The sequence below is a fragment of the Aedes aegypti genome, chromosome 3, assembly GCF_002204515.2.
Source record: "Aedes aegypti strain LVP_AGWG chromosome 3, AaegL5.0 Primary Assembly, whole genome shotgun sequence".
Taxonomy (NCBI): domain Eukaryota; kingdom Metazoa; phylum Arthropoda; class Insecta; order Diptera; family Culicidae; genus Aedes; species Aedes aegypti.
In genome coordinates, this window is record NC_035109.1 from 322,210,707 (window position 1) to 322,231,466 (window position 20,760).

At 37.3% G+C, this 20,760-nt stretch overlaps 1 protein-coding gene across 1 annotated transcript; it reads left to right on the plus strand.

Annotated features, from left to right (window-relative positions):
* The first annotated feature begins 11,342 nt into the window (after positions 1-11,342).
* Positions 11,343-18,061, plus strand: LOC5565340. The gene is made up of 3 exons (XM_021849124.1): positions 11,343-11,630; positions 11,765-11,874; positions 15,774-18,061. Exon 3 carries the CDS (start codon positions 15,798-15,800, stop codon positions 17,613-17,615), a length of 1,818 nt encoding a protein of 605 aa, XP_021704816.1. The 5' UTR covers positions 11,343-11,630; positions 11,765-11,874; positions 15,774-15,797; the 3' UTR covers positions 17,616-18,061.
* Positions 18,062-20,760: the final 2,699 nt, after the last annotated feature.

Genomic DNA, 20,760 nt, shown 5'->3' on the forward strand with positions numbered 1-20,760 from the left:
GAGCTAAACTGAACTACTGTGAATCTAACACCCATTTTTCATCACCTTTTTTTTATTTTCCGTGTTGGTGGGAATCTAACACCCAGTTTTTGTACCGGTGTTAAAAAATGGAGTGACTTTGTACAGAATAACATTTTTCAATGGGAAAAAATGTTATAAAGTTTTTTTTATTGGCGAACAGGTAAGATTAGGCGCGATACATGGAAAAGATAGCATAAGGGTTAAACTGTATAGCCATTTCGGATTGTCGTTTTCAATCCGGAGTATCTAAAAAAACCATCTTTATTCGTCGTTTGGCAAAAACTGCACGATAACATTTTGACGAAACCCTCTCAGATCTTTAGTATAGACCTCAAATTGACCCTCAATTGGGAAATTGAGAGGCGACGGCTGAGACTTTATTTTATGGAAATTTTCGAAATTGATGAAAATAAATAAAAATGGTTGTTAAAAATTGCCATCTTTGTTCGTCGTTTGGCAAAAACTGCACGATAAAATTTTGACGAAACCCTCTCAGATCTTTAGTATAGACCTCAAATTGACCCTCAATTGGGAAATTGAGAGGCGACGGCTGAGACTTTATTTTATGGAAATTTTCGAAATTGATGAAATAAAATAAAAATGGTTGTTAAAAATTGCCATCTTTATTCGTCGTTTGGCAAAAACTGCACGATAACATTTTGACGAAACCCTCTCAGATCTTTAGTATAGACCTCAAATTGACCCTCAATTGGGAAATTGAGAGGCGACGGCTGAGACTTTATTTTATGGAAATTTTCGAAATTGATGAAATAAAATAAAAATGGTTGTTAATAATAACCATCTTTGTTCGTCGTTTGGCAAAAACTGCACGATAAAATTTTGACGAAACCCTCTCAGATCTTTAGTATAGACCACAAATCGACCCTCAATTGGGAAATTGAGAGGCGACGGCTGAGACTTTATTTTATGGAAATTTTCGAAATTGATGAAAAAAATTAAAAATGGTTGTTAATAATAACCATCTTTGTTCGTCGTTTGGCAAAAACTGCACGATAAAATTTTGACGAAACCCTCTCAGATCTTTAGTATAGACCTCAAATTGACCCTCAATTGGGAAATTGAGAGGCGACGGCTAAGACTTTATTTTATGGAAATTTTCAAAATTGATGAAAAAAATTAAAAATGGTTGTTAAAAATTGCCATCTTTATTCGTCGTTTGGCAAAAACTGCACGATAACATTTTGACGAAACCCTCTCAGATCTTTAGTATAGACCTCAAATTGACCCTCAATTGGGAAATTGAGAGGCGACGGCTGAGACTTTATTTTATGGAAATTTTCGAAATTGATGAAAAAAAATAAAAATGGTTGTTAAAAATTGCCATCTTTGTTCGTCGTTTGGCAAAAACCACACGATAAAATTTTGACGAAACCCTCTCAGATCTTTAGTATAGACCTAAAATTGACACTCAATTGGGAAATTGAGAGGCGACGGCTAAGACTTTATTTTATGGAAATTTTCAAAATTGATGAAAGAAATTAAAAATGGTTGTTAAAAATTGCCATCTTTATTCGTCGTTTGGCAAAAACTGCACGATAAAATTTTGACGAAACCCTCTCAGATCTTTAGTATACACCTCAAATTGACCCTCAATTGGGAAATTGAGAGGCGACGGCTGAGACTTTATTTTATGGAAATTTTCGAAATTGATGAAAAAAAATAAAAATGGTTGTTAAAAATTGCCATCTTTGTTCGTCGTTTGGCAAAAACTGCACGATAAAATTTTGACGAAACCCTCTCAGATCTTTAGTATAGACCTCAAATTGACCCTCAATTGGGAAATTGAGAGGCGACGGCTGAGACTTTATTTTATGGAAATTTTCGAAATTGATGAAAATAAATAAAAATGGTTGTTAATAATAACCATCTTTATTCGTCGTTTGGCAAAAACTGCACGATAAAATTTTGACGAAACCCTCTCAGATCTTTAGTATAGACCTAAAATTGACACTCAATTGGGAAATTGAGAGGCGACGGCTAAGACTTTATTTTATGGAAATTTTCGAAATTGATGAAAAAAAATAAAAATGGTTGTTAAAAATTGCCATCTTTGTTCGTCGTTTGGCAAAAACTGCACGATAAAATTTTGACGAAACCCTCTCAGATCTTTAGTATACACCTCAAATTGACCCTCAATTGGGAAATTGAGAGGCGACGGCTGAGACTTTATTTTATGGAAATTTTCGAAATTGATGAAAAAAATTAAAAATGGTTGTTAATAATAACCATCTTTGTTCGTCGTTTGGCAAAAACTGCACGATAAAATTTTGACGAAACCCTCTCAGATCTTTAGTATAGACCTCAAATTGACCCTCAATTGGGAAATTGAGAGGCGACGGCTGAGACTTTATTTTATGAAAATTTTCAAAATTGATGAAAAAAATTAAAAATGGTTGTTAAAAATTGCCATCTTTGTTCGTCGTTTGGCAAAAACTGCACGATAAAATTTTGACGAAACCCTCTCAGATCTTTAGTATAGACCTCAAATTGACCCTCAATTGGGAAATTGAGAGGCGACGGCTGAGACTTTATTTTATGGAAATTTTCGAAATTGATGAAAAAAAATAAAAATGGTTGTTAAAAATTGCCATCTTTGTTCGTCGTTTGGCAAAAACCACACGATAAAATTTTGACGAAACCCTCTCAGATCTTTAGTATAGACCTAAAATTGACACTCAATTGGGAAATTGAGAGGCGACGGCTAAGACTTTATTTTATGGAAATTTTCAAAATTGATGAAAGAAATTAAAAATGGTTGTTAAAAATTGCCATCTTTATTCGTCGTTTGGCAAAAACTGCACGATAAAATTTTGACGAAACCCTCTCAGATCTTTAGTATACACCTCAAATTGACCCTCAATTGGGAAATTGAGAGGCGACGGCTGAGACTTTATTTTATGGAAATTTTCGAAATTGATGAAAATAAATAAAAATGGTTGTTAATAATAACCATCTTTATTCGTCGTTTGGCAAAAACTGCACGATAAAATTTTGACGAAACCCTCTCAGATCTTTAGTATAGACCTAAAATTGACACTCAATTGGGAAATTGAGAGGCGACGGCTAAGACTTTATTTTATGGAAATTTTCGAAATTGATGAAAAAAAATAAAAATGGTTGTTAAAAATTGCCATCTTTGTTCGTCGTTTGGCAAAAACTGCACGATAAAATTTTGACGAAACCCTCTCAGATCTTTAGTATAGACCTCAAATTGACCCTCAATTGGGAAATTGAGAGGCGACGGCTGAGACTTTATTTTATGGAAATTTTCGAAATTGATGAAAATAAATAAAAATGGTTGTTAAAAATTGCCATCTTTGTTCGTCGTTTGGCAAAAACTGCACGATAAAATTTTGACGAAACCCTCTCAGATCTTTAGTATAGACCTCAAATTGACCCTCAATTGGGAAATTGAGAGGCGACGGCTGAGACTTTATTTTATGGAAATTTTCGAAATTGATGAAAAAAAAATAAAACTGGTTGTTAAAAATTGCCATCTTTGTTCGTCGTTTCCCAATTGAGGGTCAATTTGAGGTCTATACTAAAGATCTGAGAGGGTTTCGTCAAAATTTTATCGTGCAGTTTTTGCCAAACGACGAACAAAGATGGCAATTTTTAACAACCATTTTTATTTTTTTTCATCAATTTCGAAAATTTCCATAAAATAAAGTCTCAGCCGTCGCCTCTCAATTTCCCAATTGAGGGTCAATTTGAGGTCTATACTAAAGATCTGAGAGGGTTTCGTCAAAATTTTATCGTGCAGTTTTTGCCAAACGACGAATAAAGATGGCAATTTTTAACAACCATTTTTAATTTCTTTCATCAATTTTGAAAATTTCCATAAAATAAAGTCTCAGCCGTCGCCTCTCAATTTCCCAATTGAGGGTCAATTTGAGGTCTATACTAAAGATCTAAGAGGGTTTCGTCAAAATTTTATCGTGCGGTTTTTGCCAAACGACGAACAAAGATGGCAATTTTTAACAACCATTTTTATTTTTTTTCATCAATTTCGAAAATTTCCATAAAATAAAGTCTCAGCCGTCGCCTCTCAATTTCCCAATTGAGGGTCAATTTGAGGTCTATACTAAAGATCTGAGAGGGTTTCGTCAAAATTTTATCGTGCAGTTTTTGCCAAACGACGAATAAAGATGGCAATTTTTAACAACCATTTTTAATTTCTTTCATCAATTTTGAAAATTTCCATAAAATAAAGTCTCAGCCGTCGCCTCTCAATTTCCCAATTGAGGGTCAATTTGAGGTCTATACTAAAGATCTGAGAGGGTTTCGTCAAAATTTTATCGTGCAGTTTTTGCCAAACGACGAATAAAGATGGCAATTTTTAACAACCATTTTTAATTTCTTTCATCAATTTTGAAAATTTCCATAAAATAAAGTCTCAGCCGTCGCCTCTCAATTTCCCAATTGAGGGTCAATTTGAGGTCTATACTAAAGATCTGAGAGGGTTTCGTCAAAATTTTATCGTGCAGTTTTTGCCAAACGACGAACAAAGATGGTTATTATTAACAACCATTTTTAATTTTTTTCATCAATTTCGAAAATTTCCATTAAATAAAGTCTCAGCCGTCGCCTCTCAATTTCCCAATTGAGGGTCGATTTGAGGTCTATACTAAAGATCTGAGAGGGTTTCGTCAAAATTTTATCGTGCAGTTTTTGCCAAACGACGAATAAAGATGGCAATTTTTAACAACCATTTTTAATTTCTTTCATCAATTTTGAAAATTTCCATAAAATAAAGTCTCAGCCGTCGCCTCTCAATTTCCCAATTGAGGGTCAATTTGAGGTCTATACTAAAGATCTGAGAGGGTTTCGTCAAAATTTTATCGTGCGGTTTTTGCCAAACGACGAACAAAGATGGCAATTTTTAACAACCATTTTTATTTATTTTCATCAATTTCGAAAATTTCCATAAAATAAAGTCTCAGCCGTCGCCTCTCAATTTCCCAATTGAGGGTCAATTTGAGGTCTATACTAAAGATCTGAGAGGGTTTCGTCAAAATTTTATCGTGCAGTTTTTGCCAAACGACGAACAAAGATGGCAATTTTTAACAACCATTTATAATTTCTTTCATCAATTTCGAAAATTTCCATAAAATAAAGTCTCAGCCGTCGCCTCTCAATTTCCCAATTGAGGGTCAATTTGAGGTCTATACTAAAGATCTGAGAGGGTTTCGTCAAAATTTTATCGTGCAGTTTTTGCCAAACGACGCATAAAGATGGCAATTTTTTACAACCATTTTTAATTTTTTTCATCAATTTTGAAAATTTCCATAAAATAAAGTCTCAGCCGTCGCCTCTCAATTTCCCAATTGAGGGTCAATTTGAGGTCTATACTAAAGATCTGAGAGGGTTTCGTCAAAATTTTATTGTGCAGTTTTTGCCAAACGACGAATAAAGATGGCAATTTTTAACAACCATTTTTAATTTTTTTCATCAATTTCGAAAATTTCCATAAAATAAAGTCTCAGCCGTCGCCTCTCAATTTCCCAATTGAGGGTCAATTTGAGGTCTATACAAAAGATCTGAGAGGGTTTCGTCAAAATTTTATCGTGCAGTTTTTGCCAAACGACGAATAAAGATGGCAATTTTTTACAACCATTTTTAATTTTTTTCATCAATTTTGAAAATTTCCATAAAATAAAGTCTCAGCCGTCGCCTCTCAATTTCCCAATTGAGGGTCAATTTGAGGTCTATATTAAAGATCTGAGAGGGTTTCGTCAAAATTTTATCGTGCAGTTTTTGCCAAACGACGAATAAAGATGGCAATTTTTTACAACCATTTTTAATTTTTTTCATCAATTTTGAAAATTTCCATAAAATAAAGTCTCAGCCGTCGCCTCTCAGTTTCCCAATTGAGGGTCAATTTGAGGTCTATACTAAAGATCTAAGAGGGTTTCGTCAAAATTTTATCGTGCAGTTTTTGCCAAACGACGAATAAAGATGGTTATTATTAACAACCATTTTTAATTTTTTTCATCAATTTTGAAAATTTCCATAAAATAAAGTCTCAGCCGTCGCCTCTCAATTTCCCAATTGAGGGTCAATTTGAGGTCTATACTAAAGATCTGAGAGGGTTTCGTCAAAATTTTATCGTGCAGTTTTTGCCAAACGACGAATAAAGATGGCAATTTTTAACAACCATTTTTATTTATTTTCATCAATTTCGAAAATTTCCATAAAATAAAGTCTCAGCCGTCGCCTCTCAATTTCCCAATTGAGGGTCAATTTGAGGTCTATACTAAAGATCTGAGAGGGTTTCGTCAAAATTTTATCGTGCAGTTTTTGCCAAACGACGAATAAAGATGGCAATTTTTAACAACCATTTTTATTTATTTTCATCAATTTCGAAAATTTCCATAAAATAAAGTCTCAGCCGTCGCCTCTCAATTTCCCAATTGAGGGTCAATTTGAGGTCTATACTAAAGATCTGAGAGGGTTTCGTCAAAATTTTATCGTGCAGTTTTTGCCAAACGACGAACAAAGATGGCAATTTTTAACAACCATTTTTATTTTTTTTCATCAATTTCGAAAATTTCCATAAAATAAAGTCTCAGCCGTCGCCTCTCAATTTCCCAATTGAGGGTCAATTTGAGGTCTATACTAAAGATCTGAGAGGGTTTCGTCAAAATTTTATCGTGCGGTTTTTGCCAAACGACGAACAAAGATGGCAATTTTTAACAACCATTTTTATTTTTTTTCATCAATTTCGAAAATTTCCATAAAATAAAGTCTCAGCCGTCGCCTCTCAATTTCCCAATTGAGGGTCAATTTGAGGTCTATACTAAAGATCTGAGAGGGTTTCGTCAAAATTTTATCGTGCAGTTTTTGCCAAACGACGAACAAAGATGGCAATTTTTAACAACCATTTTTAATTTTTTTCATCAATTTTGAAAATTTCCATAAAATAAAGTCTTAGCCGTCGCCTCTCAATTTCCCAATTGAGGGTCAATTTGAGGTCTATACTAAAGATCTGAGAGGGTTTCGTCAAAATTTTATCGTGCGGTTTTTGCCAAACGACGAACAAAGATGGCAATTTTTAACAACCATTTTTATTTTTTTTCATCAATTTCGAAAATTTCCATAAAATAAAGTCTCAGCCGTCGCCTCTCAATTTCCCAATTGAGGGTCAATTTGAGGTCTATACTAAAGATCTGAGAGGGTTTCGTCAAAATTTTATCGTGCGGTTTTTGCCAAACGACGAACAAAGATGGCAATTTTTAACAACCATTTTTATTTTTTTTCATCAATTTCGAAAATTTCCATAAAATAAAGTCTCAGCCGTCGCCTCTCAATTTCCCAATTGAGGGTCAATTTGAGGTCTATACTAAAGATCTGAGAGGGTTTCGTCAAAATTTTATCGTGCAGTTTTTGCCAAACGACGAATAAAGATGGTTATTATTAACAACCATTTTTAATTTTTTTCATCAATTTTGAAAATTTCCATAAAATAAAGTCTCAGCCGTCGCCTCTCAATTTCCCAATTGAGGGTCAATTTGAGGTCTATACTAAAGATCTGAGAGGGTTTCGTCAAAATTTTATCGTGCAGTTTTTGCCAAACGACGAATAAAGATGGCAATTTTTAACAACCATTTTTATTTATTTTCATCAATTTCGAAAATTTCCATAAAATAAAGTCTCAGCCGTCGCCTCTCAATTTCCCAATTGAGGGTCAATTTGAGGTCTATACTAAAGATCTGAGAGGGTTTCGTCAAAATTTTATCGTGCAGTTTTTGCCAAACGACGAACAAAGATGGCAATTTTTAACAACCATTTTTATTTTTTTTCATCAATTTCGAAAATTTCCATAAAATAAAGTCTCAGCCGTCGCCTCTCAATTTCCCAATTGAGGGTCAATTTGAGGTCTATACTAAAGATCTGAGAGGGTTTCGTCAAAATTTTATCGTGCAGTTTTTGCCAAACGACGAATAAAGATGGCAATTTTTAACAACCATTTTTATTTATTTTCATCAATTTCGAAAATTTCCATAAAATAAAGTCTCAGCCGTCGCCTCTCAATTTCCCAATTGAGGGTCAATTTGAGGTCTATACTAAAGATCTGAGAGGGTTTCGTCAAAATTTTATCGTGCAGTTTTTGCCAAACGACGAATAAAGATGGTTATTATTAACAACCATTTTTAATTTTTTTCATCAATTTTGAAAATTTCCATAAAATAAAGTCTCAGCCGTCGCCTCTCAATTTCCCAATTGAGGGTCAATTTGAGGTCTATACTAAAGATCTGAGAGGGTTTCGTCAAAATTTTATCGTGCGGTTTTTGCCAAACGACGAACAAAGATGGCAATTTTTAACAACCATTTTTATTTATTTTCATCAATTTCGAAAATTTCCATAAAATAAAGTCTCAGCCGTCGCCTCTCAATTTCCCAATTGAGGGTCAATTTGAGGTCTATACTAAAGATCTGAGAGGGTTTCGTCAAAATTTTATCGTGCAGTTTTTGCCAAACGACGAACAAAGATGGCAATTTTTAACAACCATTTATAATTTCTTTCATCAATTTCGAAAATTTCCATAAAATAAAGTCTCAGCCGTCGCCTCTCAATTTCCCAATTGAGGGTCAATTTGAGGTGTATACTAAAGATCTGAGAGGGTTTCGTCAAAATTTTATCGTGCAGTTTTTGCCAAACGACGCATAAAGATGGCAATTTTTTACAACCATTTTTAATTTTTTTCATCAATTTTGAAAATTTCCATAAAATAAAGTCTCAGCCGTCGCCTCTCAATTTCCCAATTGAGGGTCAATTTGAGGTCTATACTAAAGATCTGAGAGGGTTTCGTCAAAATTTTATTGTGCAGTTTTTGCCAAACGACGAATAAAGATGGCAATTTTTAACAACCATTTTTAATTTTTTTCATCAATTTCGAAAATTTCCATAAAATAAAGTCTCAGCCGTCGCCTCTCAATTTCCCAATTGAGGGTCAATTTGAGGTCTATACTAAAGATCTGAGAGGGTTTCGTCAAAATTTTATCGTGCAGTTTTTGCCAAACGACGAATAAAGATGGCAATTTTTTACAACCATTTTTAATTTTTTTCATCAATTTTGAAAATTTCCATAAAATAAAGTCTCAGCCGTCGCCTCTCAATTTCCCAATTGAGGGTCAATTTGAGGCCTATATTAAAGATCTGAGAGGGTTTCGTCAAAATTTTATCGTGCAGTTTTTGCCAAACGACGAATAAAGATGGCAATTTTTTACAACCATTTTTAATTTTTTTCATCAATTTTGAAAATTTCCATAAAATAAAGTCTCAGCCGTCGCCTCTCAGTTTCCCAATTGAGGGTCAATTTGAGGTCTATACTAAAGATCTAAGAGGGTTTCGTCAAAATTTTATCGTGCAGTTTTTGCCAAACGACGAATAAAGATGGTTATTATTAACAACCATTTTTAATTTTTTTCATCAATTTTGAAAATTTCCATAAAATAAAGTCTCAGCCGTCGCCTCTCAATTTCCCAATTGAGGGTCAATTTGAGGTCTATACTAAAGATCTGAGAGGGTTTCGTCAAAATTTTATCGTGCAGTTTTTGCCAAACGACGAATAAAGATGGCAATTTTTAACAACCATTTTTAATTTTTTTCATCAATTTTGAAAATTTCCATAAAATAAAGTCTTAGCCGTCGCCTCTCAATTTCCCAATTGAGGGTCAATTTGAGGTCTATACTAAAGATCTGAGAGGGTTTCGTCAAAATTTTATCGTGCGGTTTTTGCCAAACGACGAACAAAGATGGCAATTTTTAACAACCATTTTTATTTTTTTTCATCAATTTCGAAAATTTCCATAAAATAAAGTCTCAGCCGTCGCCTCTCAATTTCCCAATTGAGGGTCAATTTGAGGTCTATACTAAAGATCTGAGAGGGTTTCGTCAAAATTTTATCGTGCAGTTTTTGCCAAACGACGAATAAAGATGGCAATTTTTAACAACCATTTTTATTTATTTTCATCAATTTCGAAAATTTCCATAAAATAAAGTCTCAGCCGTCGCCTCTCAATTTCCCAATTGAGGGTCAATTTGAGGTCTATACTAAAGATCTGAGAGGGTTTCGTCAAAATTTTATCGTGCAGTTTTTGCCAAACGACGAACAAAGATGGCAATTTTTAACAACCATTTTTATTTTTTTTCATCAATTTCGAAAATTTCCATAAAATAAAGTCTCAGCCGTCGCCTCTCAATTTCCCAATTGAGGATCAATTTGAGGTCTATACTAAAGATCTGAGAGGGTTTCGTCAAAATTTTATCGTGCAGTTTTTGCCAAACGACGAACAAAGATGGCAATTTTTAACAACCATTTTTATTTTTTTTCATCAATTTCGAAAATTTCCATAAAATAAAGTCTCAGCCGTCGCCTCTCAATTTCCCAATTGAGGGTCAATTTGAGGTCTATACTAAAGATCTGAGAGGGTTTCGTCAAAATTTTATCGTGCAGTTTTTGCCAAACGACGAATAAAGATGGCAATTTTTAACAACCATTTTTATTTATTTTCATCAATTTCGAAAATTTCCATAAAATAAAGTCTCAGCCGTCGCCTCTCAATTTCCCAATTGAGGGTCAATTTGAGGTCTATACTAAAGATCTGAGAGGGTTTCGTCAAAATTTTATCGTGCAGTTTTTGCCAAACGACGAATAAAGATGGTTATTATTAACAACCATTTTTAATTTTTTTCATCAATTTTGAAAATTTCCATAAAATAAAGTCTCAGCCGTCGCCTCTCAATTTCCCAATTGAGGGTCAATTTGAGGTCTATACTAAAGATCTGAGAGGGTTTCGTCAAAATTTTATCGTGCGGTTTTTGCCAAACGACGAACAAAGATGGCAATTTTTAACAACCATTTTTATTTTTTTTCATCAATTTCGAAAATTTCCATAAAATAAAGTCTCAGCCGTCGCCTCTCAATTTCCCAATTGAGGGTCAATTTGAGGTCTATACTAAAGATCTGAGAGGGTTTCGTCAAAATTTTATCGTGCAGTTTTTGCCAAACGACGAATAAAGATGGTTTTTTTAGATACTCCGGATTGAAAACGACAATCCGAAATGGCTATACAGTTTAACCCTTATGCTATCTTTTCCATGTATCGCGCCTAATCTTACCTGTTCGCCAATAAAAAAAACTTTATAACACATTTTCCCATTGAAAAATGTTATTCTGTACAAAGTCACTCCATTTTTTAACACCGGTACAAAACCTGGGTGTTAGATTCCCACCAACACGGAAAATAAAAAAAAGGTGATGAAAAATGGGTGTTAGATTCACAGTAGTGCGACGATGCACCTTTCAGATGTTCGCGTTTCGACTGGAGCAAAACAAAAATAAACCTTAATTTTGTTTTCTTGTGCGATGCATTGCGAAATTAATTCCGCCGCATAAAATTCAATACTAACTCACTAAAAAGTTGCGAGGTTCGATAGCTGTTCAATTTATTTAGCTTACTTGACCAGGCAGTGAAAAAGCAAAGAATACAAAGATAAGGTTGTCTATTTCTGGTGCAACATTAGAAGCAAAAGAAATCGTTCCCACCGCGTGAGGTATATTTTAGTAGAAGCAGAGGTGACGGTGAGTAATCGATCGTGATAATCTTTGCTGATTCAATTACAGGAGTTCCGATTAATTGAATACTGTTCCATTCCCTATGTGTATCAAGTGCAGGGTGTCCATAAGAGGCTAAGAATGATTATTTTATTTTGCAGGGGACAGTCATTGCACCGAAACGAAGTATCGAAAGAAAAGGATGATTTTTGTCCAAATTGCATTATTTTGACCATAAAAGGAATTCTCCATATTCAGTATTGTTACACCGGTAAGTAATAGGTGATTTAGTCACGGTGTTCCTGAAACCGTTATTAACGAAAAAATGTCCATCAATTTAGCACCCATCACTCGAAAGATACATGACATATATAGTATACGAGCATCTTCTCCATCAATTTTTAACATAATTTGAAATCACAGAGATGATGTTTGGATATCGCATCTTTTGTATGCCTAATAATTCAACCGTAATGATAACTCTGTTAGATTCTTTATACCATCACAGCAGATATTTCACTAAGATCTATTACAAGTATTACTGCTCATATTAATGTATGTGTTTTTCTTCATGATCTTCTGTAAGAGTTTCATCAGAAATTACTTCAGGTATTTTCAGATATTCAGATTCCACGAATATTCCTACACACCAAATTTCCCTATAGGGAATTTCACCATTTCACCAAAAACTTCGCTTAGAATACCTCAAAAATTAAGCCTTGATTTTTCCAAGAAGTACAACAGAAATGGAAATTCTCCAAAGATTATTTCACAAATCATAAAAATTCATTTAGAAATTTTTCAAGAAAGTCCTAATTGCTCCAAGATTTTATCCAGTGATTCATCCATAGGTTTTCCTGGGACATCCTACAAAATTCATGGTCAGAACGTCTTATAAAATTCAATTGATAACTTCTTCAGAAATGTCTGAGGGATTTCTAGGGATTTCCTTCCAGGGTTTATATAAGATTTCAACTAGAGATTTATCTGAAAATACCTTCAGCAATTGCTCCAGAGATTCCTTCTAAGATTTCTACAAAAAAATACTCCACTATGAAATTTTCTAAAGTATGTCTTGGACGTTTTTTACAGGAATTCTTGCAGGAATATCTTCAAGGGAACGATGAAAATTTGGTTCTGAAAAATAAATCCGTAAGGTACTTCTGAAGAAAATCCTAAAGTACCCTCTAATAAAACCTGTGTAAGCTTTAAAATAATCCTTAATTAACACAGAACTCCTGGGCTTTCAAAGAAGTTTTAGAAGATTCCATAGATAGTTTTCAGATGTAATCAAAAAAAAAAAACAATCTATCTTGACAATATTCACCTCTTTATACACTTGGTACAACTCGTGATTCATGCGACGTCGCCAGATGCCGTTTTCTAGTTTACCGCCGAGTATTGTTCGCAGCACTTTACGTTCAAACACCCCGAAAGCTCTCCGTTCGACTTCCTTCAATGTCCATGATTCATGGCCATATAGGACAACCGGAAAGATCAGTGTCTTGTATAACGCGAGTTTTGTTTTCGTTTGTAGGCTACGGGACTTCAGCTGGTTACGGAGCCCGTAGAAAGCCCGACTCGCAGCTGCAATACGTCTTTTCACCTCGCGGGTAACATCATTATCGCATGTCACTAGTGTTCCAAAATACACAAATTCTTCCACCACTTCAAAATTTTCACCTCCTGGTACCATTTCGCTACCACTAACACGTCCGGACCCACGTTGACCACCAGCTATCATGTACTTCGTTTTTGTGGTGTTGATCGAGAGCCCGATTCTCGCTGTTTCCCTCTTGAAAGGCATGAACGCCTCTTCCACTGCTCGAAGGTCAATCCCGATGATGTCGATATCGTCCGCAAAGCCAAGGAGCATATGAGAACGTGTGATAATGGTACCGCTTCTCTGCACACCGGCTCTTCTGATAACACGTTCGAGCGTTATGTTAACATCAAGTTAGAAAGAGCGTCACCCTGTTTCAATCCATCTAAGATTACGAACGGTGGCGAAATCTCGTCCACCACTCGCATACTTGATTTCGATCCACCAAGCGCTTCCATTATCTCCGTTCAACAATGACTCGAAGTACTCTTTCCACCTGGCGGCCACCATTGTTTAGTTCGTCAGCAAGTTTCCTTCGCGGTCGTTGGACATGGCGGGAGAAGGCGCTGTTTTTCTCCGCACACCATTTACGGACTCGTATAACCGTCGCATGTCGTTCTGTTCCATAGCTTCTTGCGCCTGAGCAATTACTGCCTCTGCGATGGATCCGTTTTTCGGCTGCCCTTGCTTCCATGTACCGCTCTCTGCTCTGACGGCTATCAGACACCAGCATCCGGCTTCTAGCCAAGATCTTCTCGTTCGTCATTCTCTGGCACTCCTCGTCGAACCAACCGTTCCTTGGTCTTCGTTGAGCAGTACCTACACCATCTGCTGACAGGCGTTGGATATTGAAACGCAACGATTGCCGATTTCTAGAACTCGGAAACGGTTGATAATCGCGCTCGAATTTTGCTTACAACGAGATAGTGGTCTGAGTCGATATTAGTACATCGGAAAAATGTCGGCCATCTACCAGAACATGGTCGATTTGGTTGCAAATATCGCCATTTGGGTTTTGCCAGGTGTGCTTGCGGATATCTTTGCGTGCAAAGTAGCTGCTACTGATGGCCATCCCCCTGGTGGCAGCAAAGTTCACTGGATAATACTTGGATGAAATTCTAGAGAAATTCCTAGAAAAGAATGGATTTTTTTTCGAATAACCCCTACAGGAATTCTTGGATCCTGGATAGAAAAGTGGATCTTGATTACGCTGTCTTATAAGTATCCAAACGGCCTATGGAAACCATTTGAGGTTTCTTCACTGAACGCGGGCCAAAAATGAATAGTGCATGATCTATTTTCGCACTAGTAAAGTAGTGACAAATAAACTTTAAGAATGATGTAAACTGACGTTTCGTTCAGTTCAAAATGATGAATAGAATTCAGTTCAATAAAACTTAAGTTTTGATATTGTTCCACTTTGAAATAGCTACAACATGTATTAAAAAATATGATAGCTTGAAACACTATTGAATCAACATTATTGTTTAATTTTTTTAACCTACCTGAAATTAACCTGTAAAATTACTTTGTAAAACCTGGAAATATCAGAGAATTTCATTTCTGTTAACGAGTGCCCACTAACCCGTCCCTTATTTTTGGAAAATGCGAAATGTTATAAGTTCGTTATTATAAAGTGCTCGTTTTGGAAAGAAAAAAATCAGGTAAAAATTTTAAGTCCGTTCGTGGACGCTAAGTGGCAACCCAAAGGCCCTGAAGGTATTAGGCGTAGATGTCCCCGTGCACAAAATCCAGATCGCTGCCACAGACAAACAGACGTAACACTTAGAACAAATGTCGATCAAAATCATAGTCGCGAGGACATGTACGCCCAATGCTGAAATCGGTGTGTTTGGCCGATAGGCCAACAGATGGCGGTAGTGTGCAAACGTCAAACACGAACAAAAACGATGCGAGCGCTGCGGGTGGTGAATCGGCCACATACCATATTTTTGAACCGACCGTTAAAAAGGTGGTCGATGGCCAATTATGAGAGTGTGACGTCTGTTTGTCTGTGTCGCTGCTCTAGTGCTCCAGCGCGCGTTGATAATCAGCATAGACGTTTGTTTTCTTTGGGATGATTCAAATATTACGTTCCGCTAAATTTTTAAAGCTTTTGTATGATCCAGAACGCTACGGACGACCCCCTTCCTCCCTCTGTTGCGTTACGTAATATTTGAACGATACCTTTGTAGTTCTGAATTTCATGTCAGCGTGCAGTGTTATGAAAATATCCACAGTATAAAACATTATTTTACTTAAAGTTATATGCTGATTTTAAATTTGTTACTAGTGACTTTTCGTGCTCGTATTGCGTACACTAGGGCAGCGAGGTCGATTTGGCGCACAGGGGTCATCTATACTTGATACCTTTAGGGTCGTTGGAGGACCACTTAGCGTCCACGAACGGACTTCAAATTTTTCCCATTTTTTTTTTTTCGAGCACTTTACTATGACAAACTTATAACATTTCGCATTTTCGAAAAGTAAGGAACGGTCTAGTAGACACCCTTAGACACACCGTGTAATTACTATAATAGTTGACTAACATATTCTTAATTTTTCAGTTACGTAACTTGTTGTAAACGCGTATGGCGAGTAAAATGTCCCGTTTGGAAGTGATGCTTGCCCTGCTGCTCAATGTTGGAATAGGGAAAACACCGCCAGCAGTTGCAGCAGCGTCATACAACGATCTACCGGTTAGCAACATTCCCATCTACAGCGATGGGATCTACTTTGAGAACCTGAAGCCGGTGAAAATCCAGGTCAGCACTTGGACATTGCAGGCGGATTACGAGCTGAAGGAATTCATCGGCGAAATATCGGTGGCCAATAGTAGCGTGGACAAGCTGATCAAAGCTTGCAACGAAATGATGAAAAAGTTTCCCGGAAGTTGCGAAAGCATTGGGAATATCGTCGAGTTGACGAGGGAGTTGAACGACTTTCAAAGTTTGCTGAACAGCCTGTGCGATGACAAGAGGCGAACCAAGAGGGGCATTTTGAAATCGTGGTTCGGCTTGATGGATGATAAGGATCGAGATGAAATCGACGAAAGTTTCAAGAAGGTTGACCATCAACTTGAAACGCAGTCCTCGAAAGTTGAACACTTCTTCGACTCTACTAACAAAGCAATATCCGTATTGAGCGGTAACATGTTTCAAGTGGATCCAAAGAAACCTGGAACGATCGATTACAGCCGAGAGGGACAACTGCTGATGATGGACATTCTGCTGAACAAAATTACTCGGAAGAAGGAATTGTTCATGAAGCTTTTGCAGTCGTCAAGTACGGTTTCTTTGAGTGATGACATTGTCAGTCCCACTCGGTTGTTGAACGAAATCGAAAAGCTTCAAAAGATACTGCCGGAAGATTTCACCTTTCCGGTTCAGTTCAACCTACGGGACGTCATCAAATTGTATCCCCTTTCCAAGGTGGTTGCATATGTGGACGACTGTAAGCTGAAGGTCAGCATCCTGTTGCCACTTTGTAACAAGGTACAGTACACTACCCTCAAGGGTACAAGTGTCCCCAAGATGGTGGACGGTATCTTGAAGATGTTCCCTTTAGAAAACGACGTGTTGGTTTACAACAAAGAACATCATCTCGGTATGATCATGAACTATGATGAGTACAAAAGCTGCAATCATCTGAACGACTTTGCCCTATGTAACACTCATCATCTCATCAAGAACTTGACCTCGGCGGAAGATTGTATCGTAACGTCGTTCTTCAATCGTACAACCGCCGATTCAGATTGTCGCGTTAATCGCCTTCAGCTTCGCCATCAAATATGGATCCAACTGGCCGATCCCAACCGCTGGGTTTATGCCGTCCCAAATCGTACGATGATCGTGGTCAATTTTGGGCTCGGAAACAGCAAAAATATCGAGCTCAGTGGAGTCGGAATGCTCAAACTCACCCGGATGTGCCACGTGCGATCGCAAGATATCGTTCTCCAGTACATACCCCAACTGCGAGGCCAGATGGAACCGTACACACTTGGTTTCCAGCTTCCAGCAGTGGTTACCCGAGATCAACCGAGGATAATATCGGCCAGTGACAATAATAAGGTGATCCTCGCTGGTCAAAATACGGAAACGGCACTACAAGATCGAACCCACCTAGCCGGCATTCATTACGAGTCCAGCTCATCATTCTCACCATGGGCCATCGTGGGCATCGTCTGCGGAGTGTTCATTGTGACTGCCCTGGCCGTGCAGGTGTACTTCAAAATGGTCAACGAGAAACGCCGCCAGGCGCTGGTGCTGGCCCGAATGCAACAGCAGGAGTTGGCCAATCCGAACGAAAGTTTGACGAGCAACAACGGGTCGCCAAACAACTCACAGGTGGCGTTTCTCCCCGGGCGGGAACCCACAGCGCCACCGTACGGATTCGTAAGTAATGCCTAAGGAATGTGTGCCTTTACATCACCGTTATCTAAGGCTCGTATTCCTTTTCAATACGTATGTCTTCTTATTTTCACCATGAATTATATAATTATGAATAGGATTAATAGGGCTGTGGTTGAAGAATTCGAGTCACAATCGAGAGAGTTTGCCTTGTCGAGAAACGGATTGTTCAAATTTTAGGATTAAAATTACCATTTTCACAATTCATAAATACATCTAGGCGGATGGAGTTGTAATGCTTGTTAAGCAATTGCACATAGATAGCAATTTCCTATCTAGTTTTAGCTTTAGCGACTCTTTTATGGTAAAATTTTGAATTACGGTTTTATTGGCAAGTCGCGTAATCATTGTAGTATAAATAAACATATGCAATCACTGAATTCGAAAAGAAAGACAAATAAACTGAAGTGTACCAAAGATTAACGAATGTGTTTGAAAAAGGTAAATGATTTGATGATCCTCTTCCTACTGTCTTTTTCAACCAGAGCGATAATCACGATCCTTGATTAAAATTAAGATAACTTTGCTATAACGATAATATTTGTATGCCGTTAAACGGGGTGACTGGCAACACATGGTAATTTACTATCATAAGGACTGTGACGAACTAAACTTGGAAAATTCAAAGTCCTGTATATATTTTTTCTTAGCTTTAGTTCCACCCTGAAGTAAGTATCTATCAGCCAATCGGGAGCGTCATAGAGACTCCATTCAGACGATTCAACTGCCTCAGGGTCGGCATGCTCAGCTAAGTTTACCTCGGTCAGGTAATTTTCGCACTAGAAATACAGGAAAACTCCCAAGCACTTGGCTATTGAAACATCTAGTATACTGCCCATAACCACGGTAAACAGACACAAGGTATTATACTCCGAAAAATGAAAATTGGCAGTGACGTCATTCCTATCGCAAACTCGAACAAGTGCAAAAGAAAGCAAGGCCTGCTCTCCTTTACTATCCTCAGGGTCTCAAGCTTGACGATAGGAATGACGACACATGGTTTGATGGAAAATCGTTGTTTACACGTGGGAATAGCCTACCTTATTGTGTATACCGTGCACATAACTACATATTTGTAACATTCGACAAAAGTAGGCATTGAGTAACTGGAATGGACCAATGCACGAGTTCACTAATTTGACGTTTGAGCGGTGCCAAATTCACTCGTTTCCATAGTCACGTAAATAATACGGCACCGCTCAAACGTCAACGAGTGAACTCGTGCATTGGTCCATACCAAGTGTAAATTTTATAGCAGTGTGGGACGAAACTAAAATTTCTAAAAATTACCAAGAATTCAAAAGTGCTTATTTGAGTCTGCAATTTTGTAAAACTCATATTGCATCGAAAGTATTTATCATTTGATGACTCTCCCCGGTATTAACTCGAAATTGGCAAAAATGTCGAATGTGACAAATATTCAGTTATGGGCAGTATATTTCCTTCACAGGTTTATTAGGCTACTACGTTCTATCGCTGCTAGCGCATGATGGCTCACCATAGTTCCGAAAGAACTTGAAACTGTTGATACCCAGAGGTAGGTCCAAAGCCCTGATAGAGGTGGATGGTTGTGATGACTTTAACCGTGGCCATCATGTAAAGTAAAGAACAAACGGAACGTTTTACTTAATTTATTTAGTTAACATCTTAACAGATAACACTGAATCAACAATTTCACGCCACAATACTCGGTTCGTGGCCGCATCTCTCCATCCTCGATTATGCACCACGCCCGCCAAATCGATACGCACTTGATCCGCCCACCTAGCTCGCTGCGCCCCACGCCTTCTTGTACCGACCGGATCCGAAGCAAACACCATCTTTGCAGGGTCGCTGTCCGGCACTTTTGCAACATGTCTTGTCCATCGTATCCTTCCAGCTTTGACCACCTGCTAGATACTGGGTTCGCCGTAGAGTTGGGCGAGCTCGTGGTTCATCCTTCGCCGCCACACACCGTTTCCCTGCACACCGCCAAAGATCGTCCTAAGCACCTGACGTTCGAAGACTCCCAAGTGCTTGCAAGTCTTCCTCGAGCATCGTCCACGTTTCATGCCCATAGATGTCCAACGGCCTTATGAGCGTTTTGTACATGTATGCCGCCTTGAAATCGATGAAAAGGAGATGCGTTGGGACCTGGTATTCACGACATTTTTGAAGGATTTGCCGTACAGTAAAGATCTGGTCCGTTGTCGATCGGCCGTCAACAAAGCCAGCTTGATAACTTATCACGAACCCGTTTACTACAGGTTATTGTTCTTGAGCTGGTGAATGGCATCCTTAACCTCCCTCAAAGTGGGGGCTGGTTGGTTTCCATCCTCGGCAGTACCGACGAAGGCATTTCCTCTGTTGTCCCGACTAGCAATGGGCGATTTTAAATCGATGTTCCGAAAATCGATTTTTTCGTTCCGATTAATCGATTTTTTAAATCGATGTTAGGAGCACTCAAAATCGAGTGAATCGATTTTCTTCAGCCCCATTCTTCATTCGATTTTTTGTTTACAATTGAAATTGAACCTTGCAGTCTTCATTATAGAATTTTTAATCTCAAAAGTAGGTAATTCAATTGAAGGAATTTGAAGAACATATGCTCATGCTTTTGGTTTTACTTTAAGAACATGTTTTGTGAATTTTCATATGAGCTTTTTAATCGAATCGATTTAAAGATATCGATTCAAACGATTCGATTAAATCGATGAATCGGTTCTACATATCAAATTTGAATCGATTCAGAAACATCGATGTTCTAGTCAAATTTGCCCAACGCACAGTATTTCGATCGGCCGAAATCGTGAACTTAATTCTGTAGCGCCTTTAAACGTGATTTTTTCGGAATGGTGTCTTCGGACGAAAATTTTCTAAAAATATAGCGCATATATTGACGGTAAATGTTAGTTCGCAACTTCGCCACGGGAGGCGCTGCGAAAACATTTTTTTTTGAAATGACGATCTTTAAATATGATGTCTTCGGCAAAGTTGTAGATAATTCAAATACAAACAACTTTGCCAAAGACACCTAGTGTGTATTCAGCCGCATTTCCAAAATACGGGAGTATTTTATGAAAGACCCCCTAAAACTAGTTTTTCTCGTATATTTTGAAAATGCGAAGTTTCCGGTAGCAACAATGTTCTACAAAATTGTGTAAAC

What these genes read in the sequence shown, in the direction of transcription:
- LOC5565340 (XM_021849124.1), top strand. Translation starts at nt 15,798, where the DNA reads ATGGCGAGTAAAATGTCCCGTTTGGAAGTGATGCTTGCCCTGCTGCTC.